The sequence below is a fragment of the Archocentrus centrarchus genome, chromosome 5 (assembly GCF_007364275.1).
Source record: "Archocentrus centrarchus isolate MPI-CPG fArcCen1 chromosome 5, fArcCen1, whole genome shotgun sequence".
In the NCBI taxonomy this organism is placed as follows: domain Eukaryota; kingdom Metazoa; phylum Chordata; class Actinopteri; order Cichliformes; family Cichlidae; genus Archocentrus; species Archocentrus centrarchus.
In genome coordinates, this window is record NC_044350.1 from 19,371,560 (window position 1) to 19,397,440 (window position 25,881).

General features: G+C 37.6%; 1 protein-coding gene across 1 annotated transcript; it reads left to right on the forward strand.

Moving 5' to 3' along the window:
- The first annotated feature begins 368 nt into the window (after window positions 1-368).
- On the forward strand, window positions 369-24,449 carry LOC115780803 (inter-alpha-trypsin inhibitor heavy chain H3-like). The gene is made up of 23 exons (XM_030730213.1): window positions 369-506; window positions 2,959-3,119; window positions 3,258-3,362; window positions 3,663-3,825; window positions 3,932-4,042; window positions 7,921-8,049; window positions 8,173-8,289; window positions 8,406-8,574; window positions 8,670-8,780; window positions 9,007-9,188; window positions 9,285-9,464; window positions 9,549-9,670; window positions 10,656-10,885; window positions 11,688-11,744; window positions 12,384-12,440; window positions 13,990-14,046; window positions 15,109-15,171; window positions 20,435-20,518; window positions 20,962-21,069; window positions 21,240-21,408; window positions 23,667-23,815; window positions 24,018-24,099; window positions 24,221-24,449. Exons 1-23 carry the CDS (start codon window positions 435-437, stop codon window positions 24,333-24,335), a joined length of 2,793 nt encoding a protein of 930 aa, XP_030586073.1. The 5' UTR covers window positions 369-434; the 3' UTR covers window positions 24,336-24,449.
- The last annotated feature ends 1,432 nt before the right edge of the window (window positions 24,450-25,881 follow it).

Consider the following 25,881-nt stretch of genomic DNA (forward strand, 5'->3'; position numbering starts at 1 on the left):
TTTTAGTGGTTAAGGCTCATCAACAGTGCACAGACAAATTATCGCTGATGCCTCTCTTTAATTTGTTAAAACAGTATTGTCTATCACAAATGAAGAGATTGCTACATGTGCTGATAACACATACATTAAAGGTTACAGAAACTGCTGGATTTCTAGTAAATTGCTGCTTTGGGGGAATGATTTAGTGAGTGGGTGTACAGAAAGTTGTTGATAATTGATTGAAGGAAAGTAGAGTGGTAACAAAGTCCTCGTGAAATGTACTGGTGTGACCCTCAATGTCAACACTGCTGGGTAAGCAGTAAATATTTAGCTGAAAGTGGATAGCAGGAAAGTATAGTTTGACCTTTTAAAAAAACATTACACAATAATGCTGCTCTTACATGAGGATAAAAGCTAGTTTCAGCTGACTTGGTTACACTCTGATAGGAGGCATCATGGGGAGAACTGTGGTGCAAATCACCCTCATTGGGCTGCTGCTGGCTATGGTGACCACACTGCCAAACAAGGTAAGGACACTAAAGGGCCACACCACCATTTCAAAGGAATAGAATCCTTAATTTTTATTATTTTTTTTACCATGCTATTAATGTTTGACTTTTTTTTTTTTTTGTAGCTCATGATCTTTCTTTTAGGTGAAATACACTGAACTCTGAAGGCTGAATGTCTTTCTGACTTTCCTTATTTTATTAGTGATGTCATCTATTTTTCAACTGCACCTGACTTACGGTCAGCTGGTAAACTTGGTTACCCCTTTCAGGCATAGTGGGCACTACACTGTAAACCTGGATAAGTTGAATCTACTTAAAAAAATCAAGGTAACTCGTTGCCTTAAATTTTTTAAGTAATGAAACAGTTGAATAAGTGCAGGGGACTATGTTCAGTGTACTCGAGACATTTTGGAATGGAATGAAAGATCAAAGTTGAATGTACTAATAACAGAGTTTCAGTAACAAGATACTTAGTTTAAGCACTCACCACCCATTTATTTAACTCAGCCTGTTAAGTAAGCACCACTCCATTACCAGTTGAACTAAATTGTATGTTCTAATTGACCAAACTTATCTTTTATAGTTCATGAAAAAAATAAAATATCTTTTTATCAATCAATTCCCCCTATCCTTTTCATGGTTGTGTGTGTGTGTGTGTGTGTGTGTGTGTGTGTGGGGGGGGGGGCTGGAGCCTATCCCAGCTGACAAGGCAGTAAGATGCAGGGTACACCCCGTACAGGTCACAAGCCTGTTGTAGGGCTGACACAGTCAACCAGCAACTGCATGTCTTCAGATTGGGGGAGAAAACCCACCCAGACACGGGGAGAGCATACAAACTCCACACAGCAAGAGACCCAGGCCAAGCTGGAATTGAACCCAGACTATTAGATAGCTATTCTAACTGTCCAGCAGCGGTGCTAACCACCACGCCACCGTGCTGCTCAATAACAAAAGTATTTTTTACAGTGTTTAACTGTGTCTGTTTAAATTTGGTAACTATACAAACATGATAAAACTCTACCCTGCTGAATGCTGGTACATTAACATTTACAAATAACATTTGTCCATGGAACAATAAAAAAAAAAAACTATACGAGAGAGAGTTGTGAACAAAAACCAAACAAAAGGACCAAATATCTGCTATTTCAAACTCCACACAGCGAGAGGCCTAGGCTAAGGTGGACTTGAAACCAGACCTTCTAGATGGCATTCTACCTGTGAGACAGCAGTGCTAACAATCATGTCACCATGCAGCTGCTGATTAAGCCTCTCTGTTTAAACTGTTGGAACTCAAACACATGATTACAATAAGATAGACCATCAAAAAGTACAGTCTACTCAGCATTAACAAGTAATGTTCACATTCTAGGTCATTTTAAGTAATATGAACTCAGTATTTTTAAAGAATTCAAAATCTGGGTTTACAGTGTACAGTGGACAGCAATTCAATAGCTGTTTGAACTGAAACCTCTATGTGCTGCAAAAAGGAAAAGAAAATCTGGCCTTGACAAATGCTGAATTGAAGCATTTTCTAGGGATTCATTTGGTCATGTCATACCTCAGATACCCAAGATCAAGAATGTACTGGTCAGCAGAAGAGGGGCTGCGTCTTGATTTGATAGCAAACGCCGTGCCACTGAACAAATTTGAGCAGGTCCTCGGGTACATTCACTTTGTTGATAATTACTCACAGGAACCAGGAAATGCTGATAAGCAAAATCAGACCAGTATTGGACACTCTCAAGAGAACCTTCGATCAGCAGTGGATCCTGGGGAATTCCAATCAATTGATGGCCAGATCATTCCATTCAAGGGGCGTTTGTCTCTGAAGCAGTATATCCCAAAGAAACCCAAACCCTGGGGTGTGAAAGTGTGGGTTAGAGCAGGGAGCTTTGGTTACATGCACAGATTTGAAGTGTACCAGGGTTTGGTTGGGCGTGGTACAGTCAGTGATTTGGGAATAGCTGCAGATGTAGTGTTTTGCCTATTTCCATATGAGATAAACTTTTCCCACTGAAAAAAGACACTATATTGATGTACTGAACTACTTTTGAAAGAAAATGTTTTTCAAAGTAGTAGGTTGTTATAATGTTATGATTGGAGTCAGCTAGACTGTATTATGTGTGTTTCAATTAATGGTTGATTGTTTGATTTTTGATGTCAAGAGGTTTAATGTTTTTGCAATACATTGAACAGTTGTGGAATATGTTCATGTTGGGAACACATAGTTAAAGATCATTAAAAACACATTTTATAGTGTTCAGAAAAGTTTATTTTATTAACTGTTTTCATAAAAACATATTTCATTAGTTGAGGTTCAATCACATGTTGTCCACCCTAGTGAACTTGAATTTTTTTTTTCCATGTCCAAAGAGAACTAAAAACACTTGGGAAATAAATCCTGAAGTAGGTTATCATAATTCATGCATAAAAGGGTTAAGCAAATGTTTTATGAAATGTGTTTTTGCAGGATGACTGGGACATCTACAGCTTTCACATCAACTCCACAGTGACCAGTCGTTATGCCACCACTGTCATCACAAGCCGTGTGGTCAATCGTATGGACGAGTCAAAGGAAATTGAATTCCATGTTCGGATTCCCAAGAATGCCTTCATCAGTAAATTTAGAATGTGTGTGAAGAACAAATTATTTGTAACCATCCAGAGGCATTTGCAAATAGAGAATTGTACAGTGAAGAATCATGAGAACAATTTGCAGGTTATACAGTAATGTGTAGTTATGTAAGGGCTCTTGTCGGTCCCCTTCAGGTTCATCGATGGCCAGGTTTATGACGGTGTTGTGAAAGCTAAGGAACAAGCTCAGCAGCAGTACACTGAAGCTGTGTCCCGTGGAGAAAGTGCTGGGCTTGTCAGGTATGACTTGAATTATTAAATTATAGGTCTTGTACCGATAGGCTTTATTTTGTATTTCTAGAATAATGGTAATTATTCCACGGGATAAGGAAGACGAAAAAGAAAAAGTCTGAGATATACAAAATTGTTTTTGCCTTTTCTGGTGTTTTCTTTTTATCTTCAGTTTTCTAAAATAATTTTAATCAAATAGTGTGTGTTAAAATATTATTTAAGTAGACTTATTCCCAATTCATTTTCAAGCCACAGCCATAACCTGCTGTGAGATTAAATTTAATGAGATGATTATTATTTCTGTCATAGTTCTGTAGGGAGGACCCTGGAGGAATTTAAGACCTCTGTAACTGTGGCTGCTCACAAAAAGGTCACCTTTGAACTCACATATGAGGAATTGATGAAACGCACACATGGCAAGTACGAGCTGCAAATCCACGCTCGACCCATGCAGCCTGTCAGAGACTTCAAGGTGACTGCCTTGTTGGTATTTGGTCACTGATAATTTAGGAAAATAATGCTGAGGTAACAGCACCCTGATTAGATCTTCTGTTTCATTTTATTGTACTTAATCCCAGGTGGATGTGTACATTCACGAGGACGCTGGCATCAGTTTCATCGATGTGAAAGGAGGACTAAGCACCAAAGCCCTCACTAATGCCATCACCAAAACACATGTCGATAAACAGGTACAGAAATGTTTAATTTGTAAAATGGTAAGTAACCATGACCCTTGTCACAACAGACAGTCTGAGATCTTATCAGAAGATTTTTCATTTCCCATGAGTGGCAGCCTACAATATATGACCATAATGTATAATCTTAGAGTACAAAATGTATGAATATAAAATGAACGAAATGCATGAATAACAATCTGTATCAGTAATTACAAAATGTATTCCAAAATTCTGGTTTATTTTTCATTCTTGTATATACACACACAATACAAATGCTAACAAATGCTTTCATAGTTTCCTGAAGTGTTCCCGAGCTCATCTGCGCTGATATCCACTGCAGTCATATCTGTTTTTGATGTAGTGGTGACAGTTGGCCCAACAATTGCAACTATTAAAGTTTGGTTCAAATGTAATGCTAATTTACATAACTAATTTTAACTTAAATAATTTAGCAGTACTTGCATTTTACAGCTATGTACCCATGTACCAAAATTTCAGACACATTAAAAACATTTAATTATTAAGAGATTTTGTTATATATATATATATATATATATATATATATATATATATATATATATATATATATATATATATATATATATATTAGGGGTGGGACTTTAACGCGTTAATTACTATTAATTAATTACAGGGAAAATAACGAATTAACGCATTTTAATCGCACTTTGCACCGTGGAACGTTTCTCAGTGGACGAGTTCCAGGCATACAGATTATATCAACACACAATGTGATGGGTATGATGGCCGGAGAGAACGCCCGATTGCCGTCACATCCTTTTCAAACCCCGCTGGTTTTCGCCGCTGAGTGGAAGTTAAACACAAAATATAACTCACTCAGATGATCTCTAACGGCTGATGTTTGGTTTATTTCAGTGTTTCATTTGTTCCTCAGCAAATCGGTTTGGCTGAAATTAAAGTTAAGCATCATAACTGGATAGTTTTATTAAACATTAATGTCTCACTTAATATAGTTGGAAATTAATCATTTGCTCAGCTGTATTCCTGGATGTTGAAATGTGTTATGCTTATTTTAACATCTTATTTTGAATTAAAGAGTTAAATTCAAACCACATAAAGGAGCAAAAGTTCATTCTCCGTTTAACCAGCTGCTTACCCACAGCTGTGCTTCGCATTGTCTTGCTAGGCGACATGAGCTACACTGAGGTGAGGGCAGGTGATGCTGATATGAAGGCTAGACCGTCCAATTTCACAGCCGCTCACTTCCAGCCTTTGCGGTCTACCTGGGCCGGGTCCTTCAAAGGATGCCGCCCCTGAGTTTGACACAGCTATGGAGATGAAGAGAGAAACTACGTTGGTGGATGGGAAATTTAAATACAAGAAACTTCCAGATGGAAGTACAAACAAAAATGTTGAGTTCACTTATCACAGAAGCACTTATGTATAAACTTATGTATATTGATTCATTCATCAACCAAACTTAAATTAATATTTCTCATGTTAAATATTGAAATGTGATTAAAATCTGATTAATTAATTACAAAGCTCCTAATTAATTAGATTAATTTTTTTAATCGAGTCCCACCCCTAATATATATATATATATATATATATATATATATATATATATATTTAAACTGGTACAGTATCACTGCAGATGTGCCAATCCCTCTGTCAGTTTCCAGCTCCACTCTCCTCTCACTTGTGAACAAGATACCAAGATACAACCTAGTGCAACAAGTTGTCCCTGACCCATTTCCGGTTCAGGACCATTGTCTCAGACTAGACTGCAATTTGCCCCAGTGCAAACTGGAGGTCACTGCCCAATGAAGCCAAGAGAACCATATCATCTACAAAGAGCAGGGACTTGATCCTAAGACCACCAAAGCAGAAGCCCTCCATGACTTGGTTGCACCTAGAAGTTCTATTTCAAAGTAGTTTTATTGTTTTGATTATAGGAAACAACAACAAAATCAAACAAAAGACATCAAGTCCACATATGTTCTTTTGTCACACAGGGGCTTCAACATTTTCCAGCTGAACTTCTTATAACAAAGTTTTACCTTCCCCAATGCCACCACAAGGTGGCGCCTAAAGAATTGCTAAAAGGACAGACACAAACATCAGAAAAGTAAAAAAAAAAAGAAAAAGAAGGGGGGCATAGATGTGAACAAGTTAATTCTACTCCAAAGAATTTGCATCGATGCACCTAGAAGTTCTAGCAACTAGAAATGAGTCTGACTTACTGCCGTCACTGCAAACCAAGCAATCACTTGTTGTACAGGGTCTGAATGGCCTGTAGCAATCCCCGTACTCCCAAAGTACCACTCACAAAATGCTCCGAGGGACATGGACAAATGCCTCCAGGTCCAGTGTTCCATGACCAGGACAGAACTCACACTGTTCCTTCTGAATCTGAGGCTTGAATAATAGGCAGACTCTCCTCTCAAGCACCTTGGCATAGAAGCTGAAATTGGATCTCTCCAGTCCGCCTTCTTCAGAAGGGATAGCACCACTCTGGTCTGCCAATTCAGAGGCACCTTCCCCAACTTCCACATGATGTTGCAGAGACATGTTAGTCAGACAGCCCCACAACATCCAGAGCCTTTAGGAACTCACGGTGAACCTCATCTGGCCACTGGAGGGCTTTTCAACTTCTTCAGTGACCTCAGCCACAATGATAGGGAAGTCGTCCCCTCTGCTTCTGCTATAGAAGGTATGTCCATGGGATTGAGGAGATCCTTGAAGTATTCTTTCCACCACGTGACTATATGTTGAGTTGAGGTCAGCTGTATACAGTGTGAATTGGAAGCTGCTAGAGCTGGTCTCTGCTTGGGCTGTCGGTACTGGTCAGCTGCCTTCTGAGTCCCACAGGCCAACCAAGCTCAGTAGGACTCCTTCTTCAGCTTGACAGCTCCCTTCACCGTCCACCATTGGGTTAGGGGACTCATGCCGTCAACCTCATGTCCACGACATATGGCTGATGTCACAGTTCTGTACAGCTACCATACAGTATGTCCAGGACATATGGCTGCTGACCTGATGAAAAAAATTACAAAATTGATCTTTGACCTGCAACCTAGGGCATCCTGGTGCTAAGTGCACTTGTGGACACTCTTATGTTTGAACATGGTGTTTGTTATAGACAAACACCATGTTCAAACAGACAAACAGAAGACAATGACAGAACACCACTCAGATTGGGCAGGCTGTTCATCCTAGTCATACCCTCCAGGTTACACTGTTCCCCATGTGAGTGTTGATGTTCCCCAGCAGGACAATGGTGTCTCCAGTCGGGGCACCCTTAAGCACCCTGCCCATTGACTCCAAGAAGGCTGGGTACTCTGAACTGTCATTCAATGCAGAAGTTCAAATGACAGTCAGGACCCGTTTCCTGACCCGATGGTGCAGGGAAGCAACCCTCTCGTCCACCAGAGAAAACACCAATGTACAGGCATACAACTGAGGGGATGCTATTATACCCACACCTGCCCACTGCCTCTCACCAAGGGCAACTCCAGAGTGGTGCAGAGACTGGTTCCAGAGTCCATGCTCTGCATTGAGGCAAGCCTGACTATATCTAACCACTATTTCTTGACCCTCAAGTACTAGCTGAGGCTCTTTCCACACCAGATGTGATGTTCCATGTTCATAAAGCCAGATTTATCAACCAGGGATTGGACCGCTGGGGTCTCTGTCCTTATGTGCTGCCCAACCCAGAAAGCACTGAATATGGCCCCTCTTGCAAGAGGCGGGCCAACCATTTTTTAAAAGGGGCTTGTATATACTGTGTGTAACTTTCAAATTAAATCAAATGAATGGAAAGCAAACCAGGTAAACAGAAAATAAAATCACTTCTCTCTCTTGCTCTCTATCAAGTGTCTGTAGAATCTGATTTATTCTGTTTCCAGGCATGGGTGCATTTCTATCCAACAGTTGACCAACAGAAAATATGTGACAGCTGTGGAGAGCAAGGTATGAATGGAGATCTGATTATTGTTTATGATGTCAACAGGGACAACGGACTGGGACACATCAAGGTAAACACTGGTCTTTTAGCCATTTGCACAAACATAAACTGTATGACTTGGGCTAAAAAAAAGCCTCATGAATAAACTTAAATAATATTATAACCAATCATCTTTCTTATAATTTCCCCTTAGAAATCTGCTGGGTACTTTGTTCATCACTTTGCTCCATCCAATCTTCCCAGAATACCAAAAAATGTTGTCTTTGCTATTGATCAAAGTGGCTCAATGGGTGGCAGAAAAATACAGCAGGTAAGGTATTTGAAGTTATGTTGACTCCAAAGACAAAAACACAATTTATTATATGTTATATAAAAGCTTCTTTCTGTCATAAAAGTTCTAATCTATGAATTATGTTTTTTCCCCAGACGAGGACCGCATTAATCCACATTTTGAATGACCTGGCAGAAGATGACCACTTTGGTCTGATCACTTTTGATGGCAACATTTTTCACTGGAAACAGGAACTTGTTCAGGCCAACAGTAAAAACCTGGAAAGTGCCAAAAACTTTGCACGCAACATTAATGCGAGAGGATGTGAGATCTTACAGTAACTCTATTCCTTGGAATATGAACATTTGACAGCAGAATGGCAGTACTGACACTTTGTTGTTGTCATTGTTGCATTTCAGCCACAGACATAAATCAAGCAGTGTTGGAAGGAGCAAGTATGCTGAATGTGCATAACAGAGAAGGTTCAGCATCTATCCTCATACTTCTCACAGATGGAGACCCAACCTCAGGTTGTAATAAAGCACACCTGTTCACAAATGTCCATGGATATTTCATGAAATTGAGAATTTTGTGAGCCTATTGCCATTAACATTCCTAATTTGTGAGACTTCATAATTATTAATTAATTAGTAATTTTTCACTAATTTAGTTTTTCTTTTTAATCAAGCGGTTTTTAGCATTTGTGAGACTACACTGTGTTCTTAGCTGAACTGGATGTGTCTTTGGTCTTTTCAGGGGAGACAAATCTGGAAAAAATACAGTCAAATGTAAGAGAGGCTATTGCAGGCAAATTCCCATTGTACTGTCTGGGTTTTGGTTTTGATGTTAATTTTGAGTTCCTTGAGAAAATGTCGCTGCAAAATGACGGTGTGGCACGGCGGATTTATGAAGACTCTGATGCTGATTTACAGCTGAAGGTATTTTATAAGTACTCTTCTTTTCAAGGCATTTGAAACCACTGACAATTGAAAAATGAGCATGTTTTCTATAACTTCCACACTGTGTGCTAACAGGGTTTCTATGAAGAGGTGGCCACACCTTTGCTGACAGATGTGATGATGATCTATGTGGGCGGGACCAATCTAACCCAGACTAACTTCAGTCAGTATTATAATGGCTCTGAGATTGTGGTGGCTGGCCAGATCACAGACAATGACATTGAAACCTTCACCCCTCAAGTTGAAGCCATATCAGTAAGGATTAATTCACAATTCTGATCAGCTGCAATCTTCTTTTCCCCTATAGACTGACATTATTTTACATTTAAATTGTGACAGAGTAAAAGAAGAGTCATATTCTCTAACCCTAATGCCACCGTGGAATCCACTGGGAGAGTGTCTGATGACCGTATCCAGAGGGTTTGGGCCTATCTCACAGTTAAACAGCTTCTGGACAAAGAGTGAGTATGATCTTTTCCATCTCTCCTCCTCTGCTTGTTAGCAATTAGCTACTTTTAAAGGGTAGCAACACAACCTTTCACTTAAATTAAATAATTGTTGGGTGCAAACAGAGCTGAGAACAGAGTTGAGATGTCGTAAAAGACACATCATAATTTACCAGTGCCTGTGCTAACATCTTTAAATAATTTGTTTTGACTTGCAGTTCAATAGTCCACATAGTCTTTTTTACAACACAGGTTTCAATATTTGCTGGGAAACTCCGGTGCAGTTTCCAGTAGTAATGGTGTCAGGCTTAAGATTTGTTAGGTGAAAGCTAACATTAATCTGAACATTTCAACATGAATTAACTGACAAAATGAATCCCTGAGAAAAGAGGTGGTGAAAATGTGCGTGTTTGTATGCTTTCAAGGAAGCAAGATCTAGTTTGGGTCCAAGTTTGATGAGGTTGAAAAAATTCAGAGAGCATTTTAAAATGCCTGCATTGGTTCTGAACTCCCTAAAAGCACAAACATTTTTTCCCCACTAGAAGATTTTTAAACAGCTTCCCAAGTTGCGTCTGTGTTTGCAATTTATAACAATGCATGCATTGCAGGTTTGAACAACTGGTTGTGCATCATTGATGAATGTGACTAATATGTAGCTGCAGTATATACTTAAAGTTATGGGAGTGACACCTTTAAAACCACTGCTTCAAATTCTTTTTAATTAGTTAATTAATTTTTTAAGTAACTGACTCTAGACTGAAGCTTTCAATTCCAATAAATTTGGTTCTCAGTGGTGTCACAAGCTCTCCAGGTCGTCTGGCAGAATATTCTTTTATCCATGCTCATAATTCAAGTAGTCTTTTAGGTTTCTACCTCTACCACATCTACCATATCAGTTCTTTAAAAATACACATGTAAACATTTTTGGTTAAGTTAATTTACTTAATTATACTTTACTTCAGTGTCAAATGTTATATTCATTCAATCCTTTGTGGCACAGACTTCAGGTCTCTGGACCTGAGAAAGAAAAAGTGAAGAAGGAGGCTTTAGAGCTTTCGCTGAAGTACAGCTTTGTGACCCCTCTCACATCTATGGTGGTCACAAAGCCTCTGGGTGAGACCACCGACGTGCTTCATAAACCCAAGGAAGGTGAAACACCACAGAGATGGCAGCCCACTAGAGGTCAACCCCTTTTAACACCACAGAGAGGTCATGGCTATAGTGGTTATGGTAAGCAACACTACCAAACACACTGTAAAATCAGTAGTGTTCAGCATCACCTTTTCTTTTAAACAGATACATCTGCATGACACAGGGCAAAATAAACAGTGCATAAACATAACTTTAGGTCTCGTATAAGCGTGTCTACTATTGTATCAATAAATATGACCTGAGGAATGCAGGAAGCAGTTTGGTTCATAAGATGACACTCAATTTATAACATATATAGGGTGAGGCTGTGTAAGGCCTTAAAACTTAAACCAAAACTCTGATCCATATGAACAACATGGGGAGCAATTCATTGCAATGTAAAAACATAAGCCACCTTCAAGTCATCAAACATTTAAAAAACAAAACTGACTAAGAAGCTTGGAGTACATATTTCATTTGGTCTAAACTCTTGTTTTTTGTATTAAGTAAGATGCAAAAACGCCATAAAACAGAACTTTGCCAGTCGAAGTTCTGCTTTCTCAACTGATGAATTTACATTATATTTTGTTTGTGTAAAAACTAGAAGCACTTGTCTCATGTAGAAGATGTTCCTGTCTCTAACAGCATTGGAAAATACAAATACCAGAAAAGAGTAAATCATTATGCATATATTTTAAAAACAAAATTTAAATACAAAAATAACAATTTCTATTTTTCTAAAATAATAGAAATAATGAGAATCTTAATAAAATGTGCATTTTGTGTTTTGTTGTAAAACTTTATGATGTTGCACATGGAATATTATCTAAAGTCATGTTATATCCACCAGAGCGTTGCAATATTCCTGTACATAACTGGTGTCGTTCAAATTTATTTGTAGATATGTCTTACCCTGTCCATGGCTCCAGCCCAGTTGGTGGTGCTGCTGTATTTCCAGGTGATGTATACTATTGTATAGGTGGTGTACTTTTTTATTGTTGTAAAAGAATCAAAGATTTGAAAGAGGTGCTTTTTGGAAATCACTTCATAAACAAGGAAAAAAACAATAGATTAAAAATGATAATTCATTGCAATGTAAAAGCACAAGTCAGCTTCAAGTCATCAAACATTTAAAAAACAAAACTGACTAAGAAGCTTGATGTACATATTTCATTTGGTCTAAAACTCTTGTTTTTGTATTAAGATGCAAAAACAGGGCATAAAACAGAACTTTGCCAGTAGAAATGCTGCTTTCTTGACTGATGAATTTACATTATATTTTGTTTGTGCAAAAACTAGAAGCACTTGTCTCATGTAGAAGATGTTCCTGTCTCTAACAGCTATTGACAAATACAAATACCAGAAAGAGTAAATAATTATGCATATATTTAAAAACAAAATTTAATACAAAAATAACAAATAATTTCTGTTTTTCTTAAACAATATAAATATGAGAATCTTAACAAAATGTGCATTTTGTGTTTTGTTGTAAAACTTTATGATGTTGCACATGGAATATTATCTAAAGTCATGTTATATCCATCAGAGTGTTGCAGTATTCCTGTAAATAACTGGTGTCGTTCAAATTTATTTGTAGATATGTCTTACTCTATCCGTGGCTCCAGCCCAGATTATGCTCGTGTGCAGTTTTCAGGTGATGTATACTATCTATCGATATCTATCTGTAAGTGCGTACATAGGCTGCCATGACAGACTGCTACTTCCGCTGTACGGTTTTATACTTCCAGTTACCCAAAGTCAGAGCCAGAGTTAATGACAAAATACGGTTATTTTGTGCTGTAACGGGCGGCTTTATTAGTTAGAACATGAGCTCGGGTTCAACTTGTGCTGTTATCGGTTGTCATTACATCAGTCTGTACATTTTTTCAAATTATCTTATTCTGTAAATTTGTTCTTTTTCCCCCAAATTATACTACCCAGTTGCACATCCTATTACTGTATTTTTGCCTTATGTTTTAAGTTTTCCTTTAATGTACAGCCTCTTATTTTATTTTTTTTTTACATTATTTTATTTATAGTGTGACACTTCAGCAGCCTACACAAAGCTTTAACAATGCATGGCTTCCACATGTAAAGTTAGCAAGATGACAGCTGCGTGTCTCCCTAATCACAGCCTTCGGCCAGTCTGATGTTTCAGTGATCTGAACATTTTGATATCCAGATAAGTGATATATCGTCCACAGAATAGCTGCCACATGACTACGTGATTTCCCTAATTGGTTGATACAGGAACAGCTGACTGTCTCCACCACTCCACTTTCCCTTAGCATGACCTATTCTAAGTGCTTAGCTTGGCCAATGCTCTGGCTCAGCTCTACAGCTGCTCTAAGGGAAATAACGTTCCCTTGTTTGTTCCCTTGTTTGTTTGCAGCGAGGACAATACTGTTACTGTATTGTCCTCGCTGCTTTTTAAAACATCCTTGTCCACCTCCGATGTGGTACCATTTATGCCAGGTAAAAGAAACTGCAGTGTCAAAATGTTTAAATGAATGGCAAGTGTGTAAGCCCAAAACCGTAAACAACAGCACAAGCAGAAGTAAAATACCGGCTTCCGCTATGAATTAGGGGTAATGGCGGGAAGTCAGGAATACTGTGCATAGATGGTGTACTTTTTTGTTGTTGTAATAGAATCAAAGATTTGAAAAAAGTTTTTTTTGGAAATCACTTCATAAACAAGAACAACAAATAGATAAAAATGATAATTCATTGCAATGTAAAAGCACAAGTCAGCTTCAACTCATCAAACATTTTCAAAACAAAACTAAGAAGCTTGATGTACATATTTCATTTGGTCTAATCTATTTTTTTTTTGTATTAAGATGCAAAAACAGGGCATAAAACAGAACTTTGCCAGTAGAAATGCTGCTTTCTCAACTGATGAATTTACATTATATTTTGTTTGTGTAAAAACTAGAAGCACTTGTCTCATGTAGAAGACAGCATTGTCAAATACAAATACCAGAAAAGAGTAAATAATTATGCATATATTTTAAAAACAAAATAACAATTTCTATTTTTCTAAAATAATAGAAATAATGAAAATCTTAACAAAATGTGCAGTTTGTGTTTTGTTGTAAAACTTCATGATGTTGAACATGGAATATTATTTAAAGTCATGTTATATCCACCAGAGCGTTGCAGTATTCCTGTACATAACTGGTGTCGTTCAAATTTATTTGTAGGTCTGTCTCCCCCTGTCCGTGGCTCCCTCCCAGTTGCTGCTGGTGCGCAGTTACCAGGTGATGTATACTATTGAATAGGTTGTGTACTTTTTTATTGTTGTAAAAGAATCAAAGATTTGAAAGGGGTGCTTTTTGGAAATCACTTCATAAACAAGGACAAACCAATAGATTAAAATTGATAATTCATTGCAAGGTAAAAACATAAGCCACCTTCAAGTCATCAAACATTTAAAAAACAAAACTGACTAAGAAGCTTGATGTACATATTTCATTTGGTCTAAACTCTTGCTTTTTAATATTAAGTAAGTAAGATGCAAAAAAAAACAAAAAAAAAAAAAAACTTTTCCAGTATTTTCCTACTGATTTCTCAACTGATGAACTGATGTTTGTGTAAAAACTAGAAGCGCTTGTCTCATGTAGAAGATGTTCCTGCTTCTAACAGGGCCTGCTGTGACCCACTGGGTGTGGCTTGCTCTCTCCAGCCTTGGGTGCCACCCCTTTTGGTACAGCTGACTCAACTCAGCAATGAAGCTGGTGTACTTAAGGCCAGAGAGGCATGCTACAGGGCCAGAGGTTGCTAGTGATTGCCTTTGGGAAACGGCTTGAGTTGTATGTTGTGGGTGCTTATTCCTGCTCTGTGGAGAGGAGGGCGCTTTTGTGATTGAGGCCTTTTACCTTACATTGTTGGCTTAGTGACTAACTCCTGTGTTTTGCCTTTTCTTTCTTGAAGGTGAAAGCAGCCTGTCAGTCTCATTTTTTTTTCTTAAGCCATTAATAAATCTTATTTTACCATTTTGCTTTTGTGTCTCTTGTCAACCAGGACATTTTTTGTTACTTCCCCATACCCCCTGGGCTTTTTAGAACAACATAACAATGTATTTTAAAAACAAAATAAAACTAGAAAAAAATAATTAATAATACATAAATAATTTAAATAAATAAATGAATAATTTCTATTTTACAAAATTAAAAAATGAGGATTATGTGTGTATTTTATATTTTGTTGTAAAGCTTTATGATGTTAAATATAAGAACAAGGAATATTATCTAAATTCATGTTATGTTCACCAGAGCTTTGCAGTATTTCTGTACATAACTAGTGTTCAAATTTATTTGTAGGTCCTCCTCCTCCTCCTCCTGACTGGGTCCCAGGGTTCTCATTTGATGATGCTGTTCAATCAGGTGATGGTACAATATTGTAAGCAGTGTCAATTTTGACAGCAAATTTTGATTTAGTTTTAGTCATTGTCTTCTGACAAAAATGTAATTTAATTATAGTCATAATTTAGTCATCTGAATAGTTTTAGTATTAGTCGACGAAATTATCATAAGAATATAGTCGACTAAATCTACAGTCGATTTAGTCGACTAAAATATAAAGGGTGTAAAATGTAAATGCTTTTTCTTCAGTTCCCTTAAATTAGTCATTATACACACACAAAATTAAACATTTTTTAAAAGTTATGGAATATTATTAATAATATTAACATTAGTGTTTCACCTGCTTCCCACACACCTGATCATTAACAACACCTTACTGAGATAATACGAGCATTTTACAGCAGGACACACTCTGAAAGGTACAGGGGCAGTGTTCAGGACTAAGATTAGGAAAGGCTAATCCACCGTGGTGTGGCGATTTTCTCTAAAAACAAACACTAAACTGGGAAAAACACTTTACCCTGCATGACATCAAAATTCTTACCTTTGCATGGAGATCTGGGTGACTGGTTTGCAGATGTTGTTTAAGATTTGTCATGTTTTTACCCGAGATAGTCGCCCCACATGGTTTACACATCATTTTCTTTGTCACGGCATCAAAGGACAAATGTGGCCATAAATCGGCTCTTCTCTTTCTCCCTGCTGACATTGTTTACATAACTTAGTTCTATCGGAAGGAACGAAAAATCACAGGCTAGTTTGGTCTTCCCGGGTTTAGAGCAAATTTGTGCATCTCTGCATTTGATTGGAGGTTTTCCAAACTTGTCCCACCCTGTCTCAAAATTAAGTCAGTTCTGATTGGATGCTTTCCTAACTTGTCACTCCCTTTTACAAAATTAAATAAGTTCTGATTGGATTTCATCCCCGCCAATCATTTTCGTCTCGTTTTCATTCGTTGACGAAAGTGTCAATTAATTTTATCATTTTCATCATTATCGTCTCGTTATCGTCATAAAAAAAGGTTCGTCGACTAAAACTATGACGAAAATATTTCGTCAACGAAATTAACACTGATTTCAAGGTTAGTATGTTTTTTTTTTTGTTTTTTGTAATAGAATCAATGACTTGAAAAAGGTGTTTTTGGAAATCACTTCACAAACAAGAAAAACCAATAGATAAAAATGATGATTCATTGCAATGTAAAAACATAAGCCAGCTTCAACTCATCAAACATTTTCAAAACAAAACTAAGAAGTCATTTCCGGGTCCAAATGCTCCTAAATAAACAGCAATGACATAACCAATGACTGTTCACTATTAGAGATGATTGTAACATACCTTATCAATTGCAGCCATTTCCGGTTCTCTTTCTCATCGGTAAAATGACAGCTAAGTGTGGGTTTTTTTTGAGTTGGATCAATTAAAACAACCAGGGACACAACATTGCGGCATATTGATCACGTGGAATTCTACGTCATCACTGAACAACCGGTTTGGCAATTTAGTTTCACCAGTTTACCTAATCCACTCACTAAATGTCTTTGGGAAGAAACCAATGCAAACTTCACACAGAAAGGATCCAGTGGTGGAATCAAACCCAGGACCTACTCACTATGAGGCAACAGCCCTAATGACTGCACCACCCAGGAGCTCAGTATACTGGATGTAAGTACATACATACAGTCAAGGGCGTAGGAATGAGTTTACTATTAGGTGGGACACACATTGGAAACCTGACAGATCCGTAAATACTCTAAGCAAAGCATAAAAAAATGCTATTTGATCTTTTATTTTCTTTTTCAAATGTTTCTTGGAAAAATAGTGTTGTGTACACCTATATTATTGTATATTTAATTTACATACGTATATGTTTTATAATCATGAGACGTGGGCAAACCACCAAACAAAATGGCTTGAGTTTTTTATCAAGCATAATGACCATGTCATGCCAGGCTGTAGGGCTTATTTTATCAGTTGGATGCACTGGTATTAGTACAAAGGAGTATTAGGGCCACATTGAGAAAAACAATTGTGCATTTTGATGAATAAATTCAAAATTTTGAGAAAAAAGTCAAAAAGAGTAGATTTAAGTCGTTTCACATCTATTATACCCACCAGAATGTCTTGTATTATGAGTTAGTGAAACTATACTTTAGAATCAGTTTTAGTAACAAGGAAATTATTCCTTCTTTTAGTACATAAACACAATGTAGTGAAGTATAGGAATGTTAAAGAGATGGTGCAGAAAGCTGCATCTGCTCAGAAGGAAAAGCCAAACAATCTGGCACTGTTAGATGCAAGGATATCGATGGTTGCACTTTCGTGCAGTACAGAGGGGACATGTAGAAGGAGACACAATAACACAGCTGATCAAGTTGTTTCATCTACACAAGGCATTTTGTAGAGAGTATAGCACTGTGGCCACTATTTGACTTGAAATGACGACTTTGACTTTTTTCTCAACATTTTGACTTTATTTCAAAATGCTCAAAATGATTTTTTTTTCTCTCAATGTGGCCCTCATACTCTTTCATATACTAGCAAGCTAAATATTTCAGTATCACAAAAGTAATTTAGTAGCACACACAAGTACAAAGTTCGATATGTTTCATTGGTTGGAAACATTTAATACTGGTCAAAAATGCATTTATGTAGGTTGACTGGCAATAGAACTGGTTCTTTAATTAAACAATGTTCTGGCATTAAAGAACCCTCACAGATAATGTAATGAAGAAGTTATTCACTTTTTAATATCAACCTTAAGTAAAAACAGCTATAAAAATATGCCTGTTCAGTTTGAAATTCTAATCTAATAAATCAAAATAAATATCAATAAAAATAATAACCAACAGAAATAAATAAAAGTGATAACTCTCACATTTAACAGACAAGCTGTGTGCCTCATTACAGCCCTGCATTTAGCCAAACATTTACACAAAAGGTTAAAAATATTAAAAAAATTGGCCTAGGCAAATGAGCCAAAAAGTTTTTTCTGCCTTTCATTTGAAATTCATTGTAAACTCACTTCTTGTCCAGTAAGTCAAATTTATCCTATATATGAAAGTAAACTGACAACAAGACGTTATAAACAACCATATTCATGGCAACATTCCAACAGACCGTTTTACCTCCTGCCGCTGTTTCCGCTTCCCAAACACTCAGCGCCGTTCAGAGGGGGGCGGGGGGAGCGTAGTGACATGACGCTATGTTGCGCCTTCAAAATAAAAGCACGCGAGTTAACGATTTTTCTCCTCCGCGGTGTAATTTTTGGGTGGGACAAATACGCCTTTCTCCAAGATTGGGGGGACACGTCCCCCCCTCCCGCCGGTTCCTACGCCTATGCATACAGTCGTGGTTTACATGCACTCATCATGGAAATGTTGTGGCATTCTTGAGCTTTTAATGGTTCTTTGAATTCTTCTTTTATCAGGGTGGAATGATTTTACAGCATGCATCCTTAATGACTTAAAAAGAGAAGGAAAAAAAACAAGAATTGGGTGCACAAGTTTGAACTTATTTTGGATTTTCTCTAATGCATACAGGGTCAAATATCTGAATACATTGACTAAAATAATTTACAATCATTCCACCCTAACACACAAAAGCAGGGCACAAAACATAATTAAAATAGAAAAAAAATATATATAAAAATGAGAAATGTGCGGAAGGGTGTGCATACTTGGCACTGTTACCTCACTGCAAGAATGTCCAGGATTCGAATCCAGCCTGAGGCCTGGGCTCTTCTGTGTGGAATTCACATTTTCTATTCATGGCTGTGTGGATTCTTTCTGGGTAGCCCAGCTTCCTCCCACAGTCCAGCTGTAACTGGTGTTAATGTGAGGATAAATGGTTGTCTTTTTTTGTGTTAGTGTAACCGGTGGCTTCTTCTTCCTTTCTCTGTGTTGTGTTGGATAATAATGGCCGGAACACCGACATATTTTGGAGGGAATCTCCGTTTATTTGCTGACGAAATAGTAATAAAACATTACATTCTGGTTAGCGATGATCACTGTAGCCCCTTAACTGGCAAGGGCCCGGTGACGGGCCGTTTGTAGTCCCTTTTATATGGCAGGCTAGACCCTCCCATTTTTATTGACACGTCATTCGGCCAATCATGTAACTGGCTGCACCAAATCACCTGACAAAGCTACGTGACGCCCTCTGAGTATTATTGGCTCTGGGAAACCCATTTCTTAACATGATTGGCCGAATGAGGTGTCAGTCAAAATGGGCGGGTCTAGCCTGCCATATAAATGCACTTCATTCGGCCCGCGGACCAGACGCAGCCGATTAATAGGCTATGAAATGGGTTGTTCAGAGCCAATAATAACCAGAGGGTGTTATGTAGTTGTTTCATGTGATTTTATTTGCTGCCAGTTAAGGGGTTAAGCAACTACACAAACCAAACACACAAAGACATTATTGTCTATTATGGTTGGTTTACGATCACTAAATTTTCTAAACTTTTACTCACCGCTCCCATAAAATGCCACAGGAAAAGGAGGAACTGCTCCTTATAAAGGAGTTGTTCCAGAAAACCAAACGTAGGGGTACAGAAGACAATAACAAAAGAAAGGTTCCGCACACCAACCGGAGTTATATAAACACATCAGGGAAACTAAATAAACAAATTTTTGTGAAATTCTATATAAATAAACATGAAGATAACAGGTAGAGACAACTGTAAACTGTAAACACTATTAACAAAGAATTGGCAACCTGCCTAGGTCCCTGCCTCTTGGTATTTAAGGGATGCGCCCATGTGACCCTGAACTGGATAAGTGGAAGAGAATGGATGGATGGATGCTACATCCACCAGACCTTTGCAATATTCCCGTACACTGGTGTTGTTTAAATTTATTTGTGGCTCGTGCTTCCTCTTTTCCATGGCTACCAGGTCTTAAAAGGTGATGATATAGTATTGCATGGTTGGTATATTTTTGGTCATAATTTTGGGCTTTATTTTTTGTTTGTGTAACAGCTAAATGCACCTGTCTCCTGTATGTTTCTCTTTGTAACCACATTGGTAAATACAAATACCAGAAAGGACTAAATTTTCATAAATGTATTTTATAAAGAAAACCTATGAAAATTCAAAATTTTTCAATAATTACTATGATATCAAATAAAATAGAATTTATGCAAATTATAATAAAGTGTGAATTTAGTCATTTGTTTGAGGTTAAATATGAGAACATAGATGTATTGTTCAAAGTCATACAATATCCACCAGAACTTTGCAACATTCCTGCTTGTAACTAATCTTCTCTAAATATATTTGTAGTTGACAGTGAGTCCAGGGCCCTATCTCCTCCTGTGGTTCATTCTATACATGTTGATGGTATATGGCATCGGATGGCAACTGATGGTATTGTATATCATGGATGTTTTTGTTTTTTTGTCCTAATAGAATTAAACATTTTAGAGAGGGGATTTTCGGATCTGGTACTTACAGGTTAAAATGAAAGCAAAACAAATCATCATGATACTTCACGATACTAAATATTTAAAGGAAATTACTTTTAATAACACAGGTTTTGAAAAATGTATGTCTGTGGCATAAGGTATTTTTCTTTTATCTCTGTAGGGATGCGTTAACATGCATAAATTTAAAATAAATAGTGTTTAAAAAGTGACCTGGCCTGTTTTTTTTTCTTTTTGCTTTTTTATGTTTACTTTCCACAAATTTGAAAAAAAAAAATGGAGCGTGACCAGTGCATTAAAACAATAAAATTGATACTGAGTGCAAATCTGTTTATTTTCAGGACTGGAGTTTCCATATTCTAACACTGGGTGTTTCTGTGTCTCTAGTTCCTCCTCTCCACAGGTTTTTGCTAAAAACTGAGAATCAGACTGTTCCACTTTGCTTTGATGTCAGAGGATCTTCATACCTTAAACTACTTCACCATCCCAGCAGGGGTCAGTAGCGTTAACTTTTCCTATGTCAATGAACTTCAAGTTGTTTTTTTTATTTCCCTGCTTTCCTGTGTAATAAAATGTTGCTATTCTTCTTTCTCATCAGTACTTTTATATTGATCCCACAGTTTGTGGAGTGGTTTAAGAGCTGCATTTCTCCTTTTTTTTCTTAGAGCTGTTTGTGAATGGTGAGGTTGATTCCATTCCAAATGGAGGCTTCAGCAGAATTTTTATACACTTCAAAATCATCAACCAAGTTGAGATTGACACCAGCGGGGTCACTGTACGAGATGGACGGACAGTGACGCATCACACTGGAGAGAATCTCATCACAGCTGGAAGGTGATTTTATGGTCAAGACTTAGTATCATATATATATAGATATGCAACTTTTTCACATTTTCCAAGAATTATATAAGATGGTCAGTATTGTCCTAAATTGGGCGATACCTAAGGAACAATTTGCGTGTGTGCATGCGTGCATGTGTGTTGCAATTTTTTGTACTAATTAAACAGGTGAAATATTATTAGCAAGATGTTATTAGTGAGATGCAGTCCGGTAAGCAGACCCCTCAGCAAGGCCATCAGTTTTTTTTTAGCTCCACTCTTTATGTTGATCTGTGCTCAGGCTACAGATTTATAGGGACTATGCTTATAGAATAGTATCCATTCTTCCAACTCTCAACAAAAAATGAAAAAACAGCACTTTCAAAAATGACATTGATATCTAAAATTGTCTTATTTTGCTTTCGGCCAGAGGTGTTCAAATGAGTGGCAAATTAATAATGTTAATAATAACAAGAAGCAAGAGTGCAAACTTCTGCAGAGGCAGCTTACTCTATGGGCGGTATTTACTTTTAAAGACATAACACATTTTTGGGTCAACTTGAAAGAAAGCCAGATGTGAATTGTACAAGTGAGATCAGAGGTCTATGGATTACAGTTACTCCTGTACAGGAAGTCTGGACCAGCTTTAAGGGATTAGAGTTTCTGATTCCAAGGGGTATTCCCCAACAGGTAATGCACTGCTTGAGCACCTTGCAGCTGAAGAGAAATTATTCAGTCACACCCATTAATGGCAAACCTCCAGTGATCCAGAACAAGATTCCTCAACTCCATTCAGGCTAAATCCAACATGGCAAAAATGAGTAGTGGAATAGCTCAAAATTACACTCAAATGATGTTATATATCCATAAACAGTAAAAAAGATGGATGTAGCCACAGAGAATCCGCCTCTTGGTTTCTGGAGTCCTGTTTTGAAGTCTGGAATTTCCCCCATTTTCATCTTAGTTGGATAAACAAGATATGATGGTGAGGGGTGAGTCTGGCTGTGAAACCACAAACTTACTGGCTATTGACTTGAAATTGACAATTCATTAGCCAATGAGCATTCCACAGATAATCCTCCCCTTTGAAAAAAACTTAGATAACAGACTATGACTACATTCACACTGCAGCCTGAAGTGACCCAATTCCGAATTTTTGTGAAATCCAATTTTTTTTGTGTGTGGTCATTCACATTTCCAAACATATGTGACTTGGATGTGATCTGTGTGTGAACAGCAGATGAACCTAAAAGTGTCCTGCATGCATGCAGTAGAGGACACGATAACGCCACATGTAGCAAGTGTGCTCAATGTTTGAGGAAGTCACACGTTTTCCTTCCCACATCCGCGTAACAGGAAGCAGAATAGTGACGTTTGTCAAGTATCAATGACGTGCAGGTCGGATAAATGCGACCTAGCCATACACACACAGGTCGCATTTGAAAAGATTGGATACGTATCGGATTTAGGACCACATATCCAAGTGGCCTGGGTCCGCATTTGAAAAAAATCGGATCTGTGTTGTTCAGACTAGCATGAAAAGATCAGATACAGGTCGCATGAGGGCAAAAAAAACAGATTTGGGTCACTTCAGGCTGCAGTGTGAACGTAGTCTAGGACCCATTGAAGTTTTCTTTCAACCACAACCATCGCCATCTGGTGGACTTCAGATAGAACACAAGTTTTTTAGATACTTCTGCATTAGCTTCATTTTTCTGACCTGGAAGCAAAGTCCATGTTTTATACTGTCTGTGTATATAGCTTAGTCACTAGTAGCTAGAATATGGTGCATATTATTGAAATGAGCTATAAGTTAATAACTATGACAGCTGTCGCAAGCTATGACACTGGTATGGAAACAAATTTCTGATCTTTTTTTTTTTTGACTACTACTGTATGTAAAAAGAGCCAGCTTCACACTCTGATGAAGATAACAGTATGGCTTATTATGAGCAGATAACAGGCAGCTTCACATTATCACTAAAGCAGTAATTCACAGTAATTCACCTTACCTGCAAAACGATATTTGAAGTTGTATGTTGCACAAACTGGACCAGTAAAATATTTAGCATATTTTGATATGTCTTGACTATGTATGTCTTGACTGCTGAGCATATATTTTTTCAGGTTTCATGATGAATTTGCTCGTAGGTGTGACTGTCTGCATGTGCGCCCTCTCACATAGCAGAGGTGTAATTATTGTAATTATTATTGTTTTGTCTGGAAAATTTAAAGAGCTTTAAAATGTTAAAATGAGATCCATGTTTTCACAGTATGACAGTGATTATGCGCAACAAGGAAATAGATGTTGCAGCTGGAGATATGCGCCTGGTCGTCTTAGTTCATGAGAAGAATGGCAACAAATTACTTTGGCCAGTTGTAAGGCAACATCCCTCAGCCAGCGACGCTGAAGGACTGTTAGGTGAGTGAAAAAGCTGATATGTTTGTGTGTGTGTGTGTAAATGTTCAATGTGTGAGTTGGGAAATTGTGTCCTTTGCTTGTATCATGTTAAAAAATAATTCGTTTGCACTAAGCAGTAGTGTTTTCTGTAAAAATAAATTTAAAAAACCCTTCTTGAGTATCTATTTAAGTATCTGTTTTGGTATTTTCTCTCCTTTTCCAGCTCTTCCAGCAGTTTATGAGGAGGTACAGCCAGGTCCGGTCACAAAACTAAAGATTAAAAACCAGACGATAAATGCTTATAGGTACGTTTTTTTTTTTGTTTGTTTTTTTTGTAATGATGTTTTCATTTTCCTCACTCACAAAGGAAAACTGGTTCTAAAATTGCTCCACTTTATTCCATTTGTTTGTCATTTTCTTTTGTAGTGCCAGTGTTACTGACTACAGCATTACCTCTCCTGTTGCAACGAACTGCTGGCACATGTCTGCTGAGTCTGCCCTGCAGAGACCACTGGACGATTTTTCCGTCATACAACTTTAACTGTGAACTGTGTGAAATTACTTTGAAATATTTCATGTAAAAGAAAGAAGGCAAACATATGCCTTGTATATTGTGATGAAGATGAACGAATAAAAATTATCCCAGATTCCTGAATGAGTTTAATAAACTTTATTTTATTAAAAATAAAAATTTGCTTGAAAATGGCCTCATCAGAGGGGAGGGGAGGTGAAGAAGCACAGGGGCACCTAATCAGCGCCATGCCCCTGTTATTGATCATATATGCACAGCTGTTAAATACAGAAAATGCCGACTAGTCTTCTCTTCCTGCTCTCAGCGGAGACGAACGCAGTTTTCTTCACTCCCCAACCCTTCCTTTTTACCCTGCTTTGCTGCTTCACACAGCTTCCGAAATGGAATTTATAATTATGGATCTGGTCAGCTGGTCTCTCAATGCTATTATTTAATCAAAATTTCACCATGAGGAGATTGGGGAAAGGAGAACCCTCTTCCAAAAAAAACAACAATTGAAAGATGAAGTGGTGTTTACATTTTTTGTAATGATAGAAGGTAAACTCTAAGAAAATGAGTCAGCGGAGCTAACTGGAAATATATTACCACTACTTAAAATACTCAACAAATTTAAGTGCACTCAAAACAACTGAGTTAGAACTTCAACAATTCATTTTTAACTATGCTTAATTTATGGGAATGAGTAGCTCCAACGTTTTTGGCAGATTAAGTTAAATGAACTTACTTCTTTTATTAAGCTATACTTTTAGGTTTTACAGTGAGGATGCACATCAATATGTGCCATTTCCAGAGGGCCTGATGTCCTCTAGTGGGCACTGTGCTCAATGCCTGGTACCATGGGGGTGGCTGTAGCTCAGGAGGTAGAGCAGGTCACCTACTGATCAGAAGGTCAGCAGCTTGATTCCTGGCTACTCCAGGCTGCATGCCAATGTATCCTTGGGCAAAATACTTAAGATAATTTTAGATAATTAAAGCACTTAGCTTAGCTAATCATGGAAGCACTTGTGTGAATGGGGTAAATGTAAACATGTTGTATAAGTGCTTTGAGTGCTCAGAGTAGAAAAGCGCTATATAAGAACTAATCCAATTACCATGGAGTATCTAATTAGCATTTGCAACAGAATACCAGAACTGGCAGGCATATATGGAGCTAAATTGGGGCCATAAAGTTTGTTCGAAAAAAAAAATTTTGAAACTGAAAAATTATTTTGAACCCGAAAAAAAAATTTAAACAGGAAAAAAAAAGTTTTGCAACTGAAAAAAAAGATTTGAGACTAAAACACAAAATTTCAAAACTACTTTTCAGATTCAAGTTTTTTTTTTTTGCACTTTCAGATTTTTTTTTCACAGTTTCAGATTTTTTTTCGAGTTCAAACTTTTGGCCCTGTTTTGGCGTGGGGGGCGGGGCCTCAGATGACGGGGGTGTGGAATCATGACTGACAGCTCAGCGCAGTGGCTAAACTCCCAGCTGTTGCATTCAGGGACCGTGGGAACTGGAACTGTCTCTAACGCATCATCGATATTCTATATGTATGTGATTGGTTTTGAAAGATAA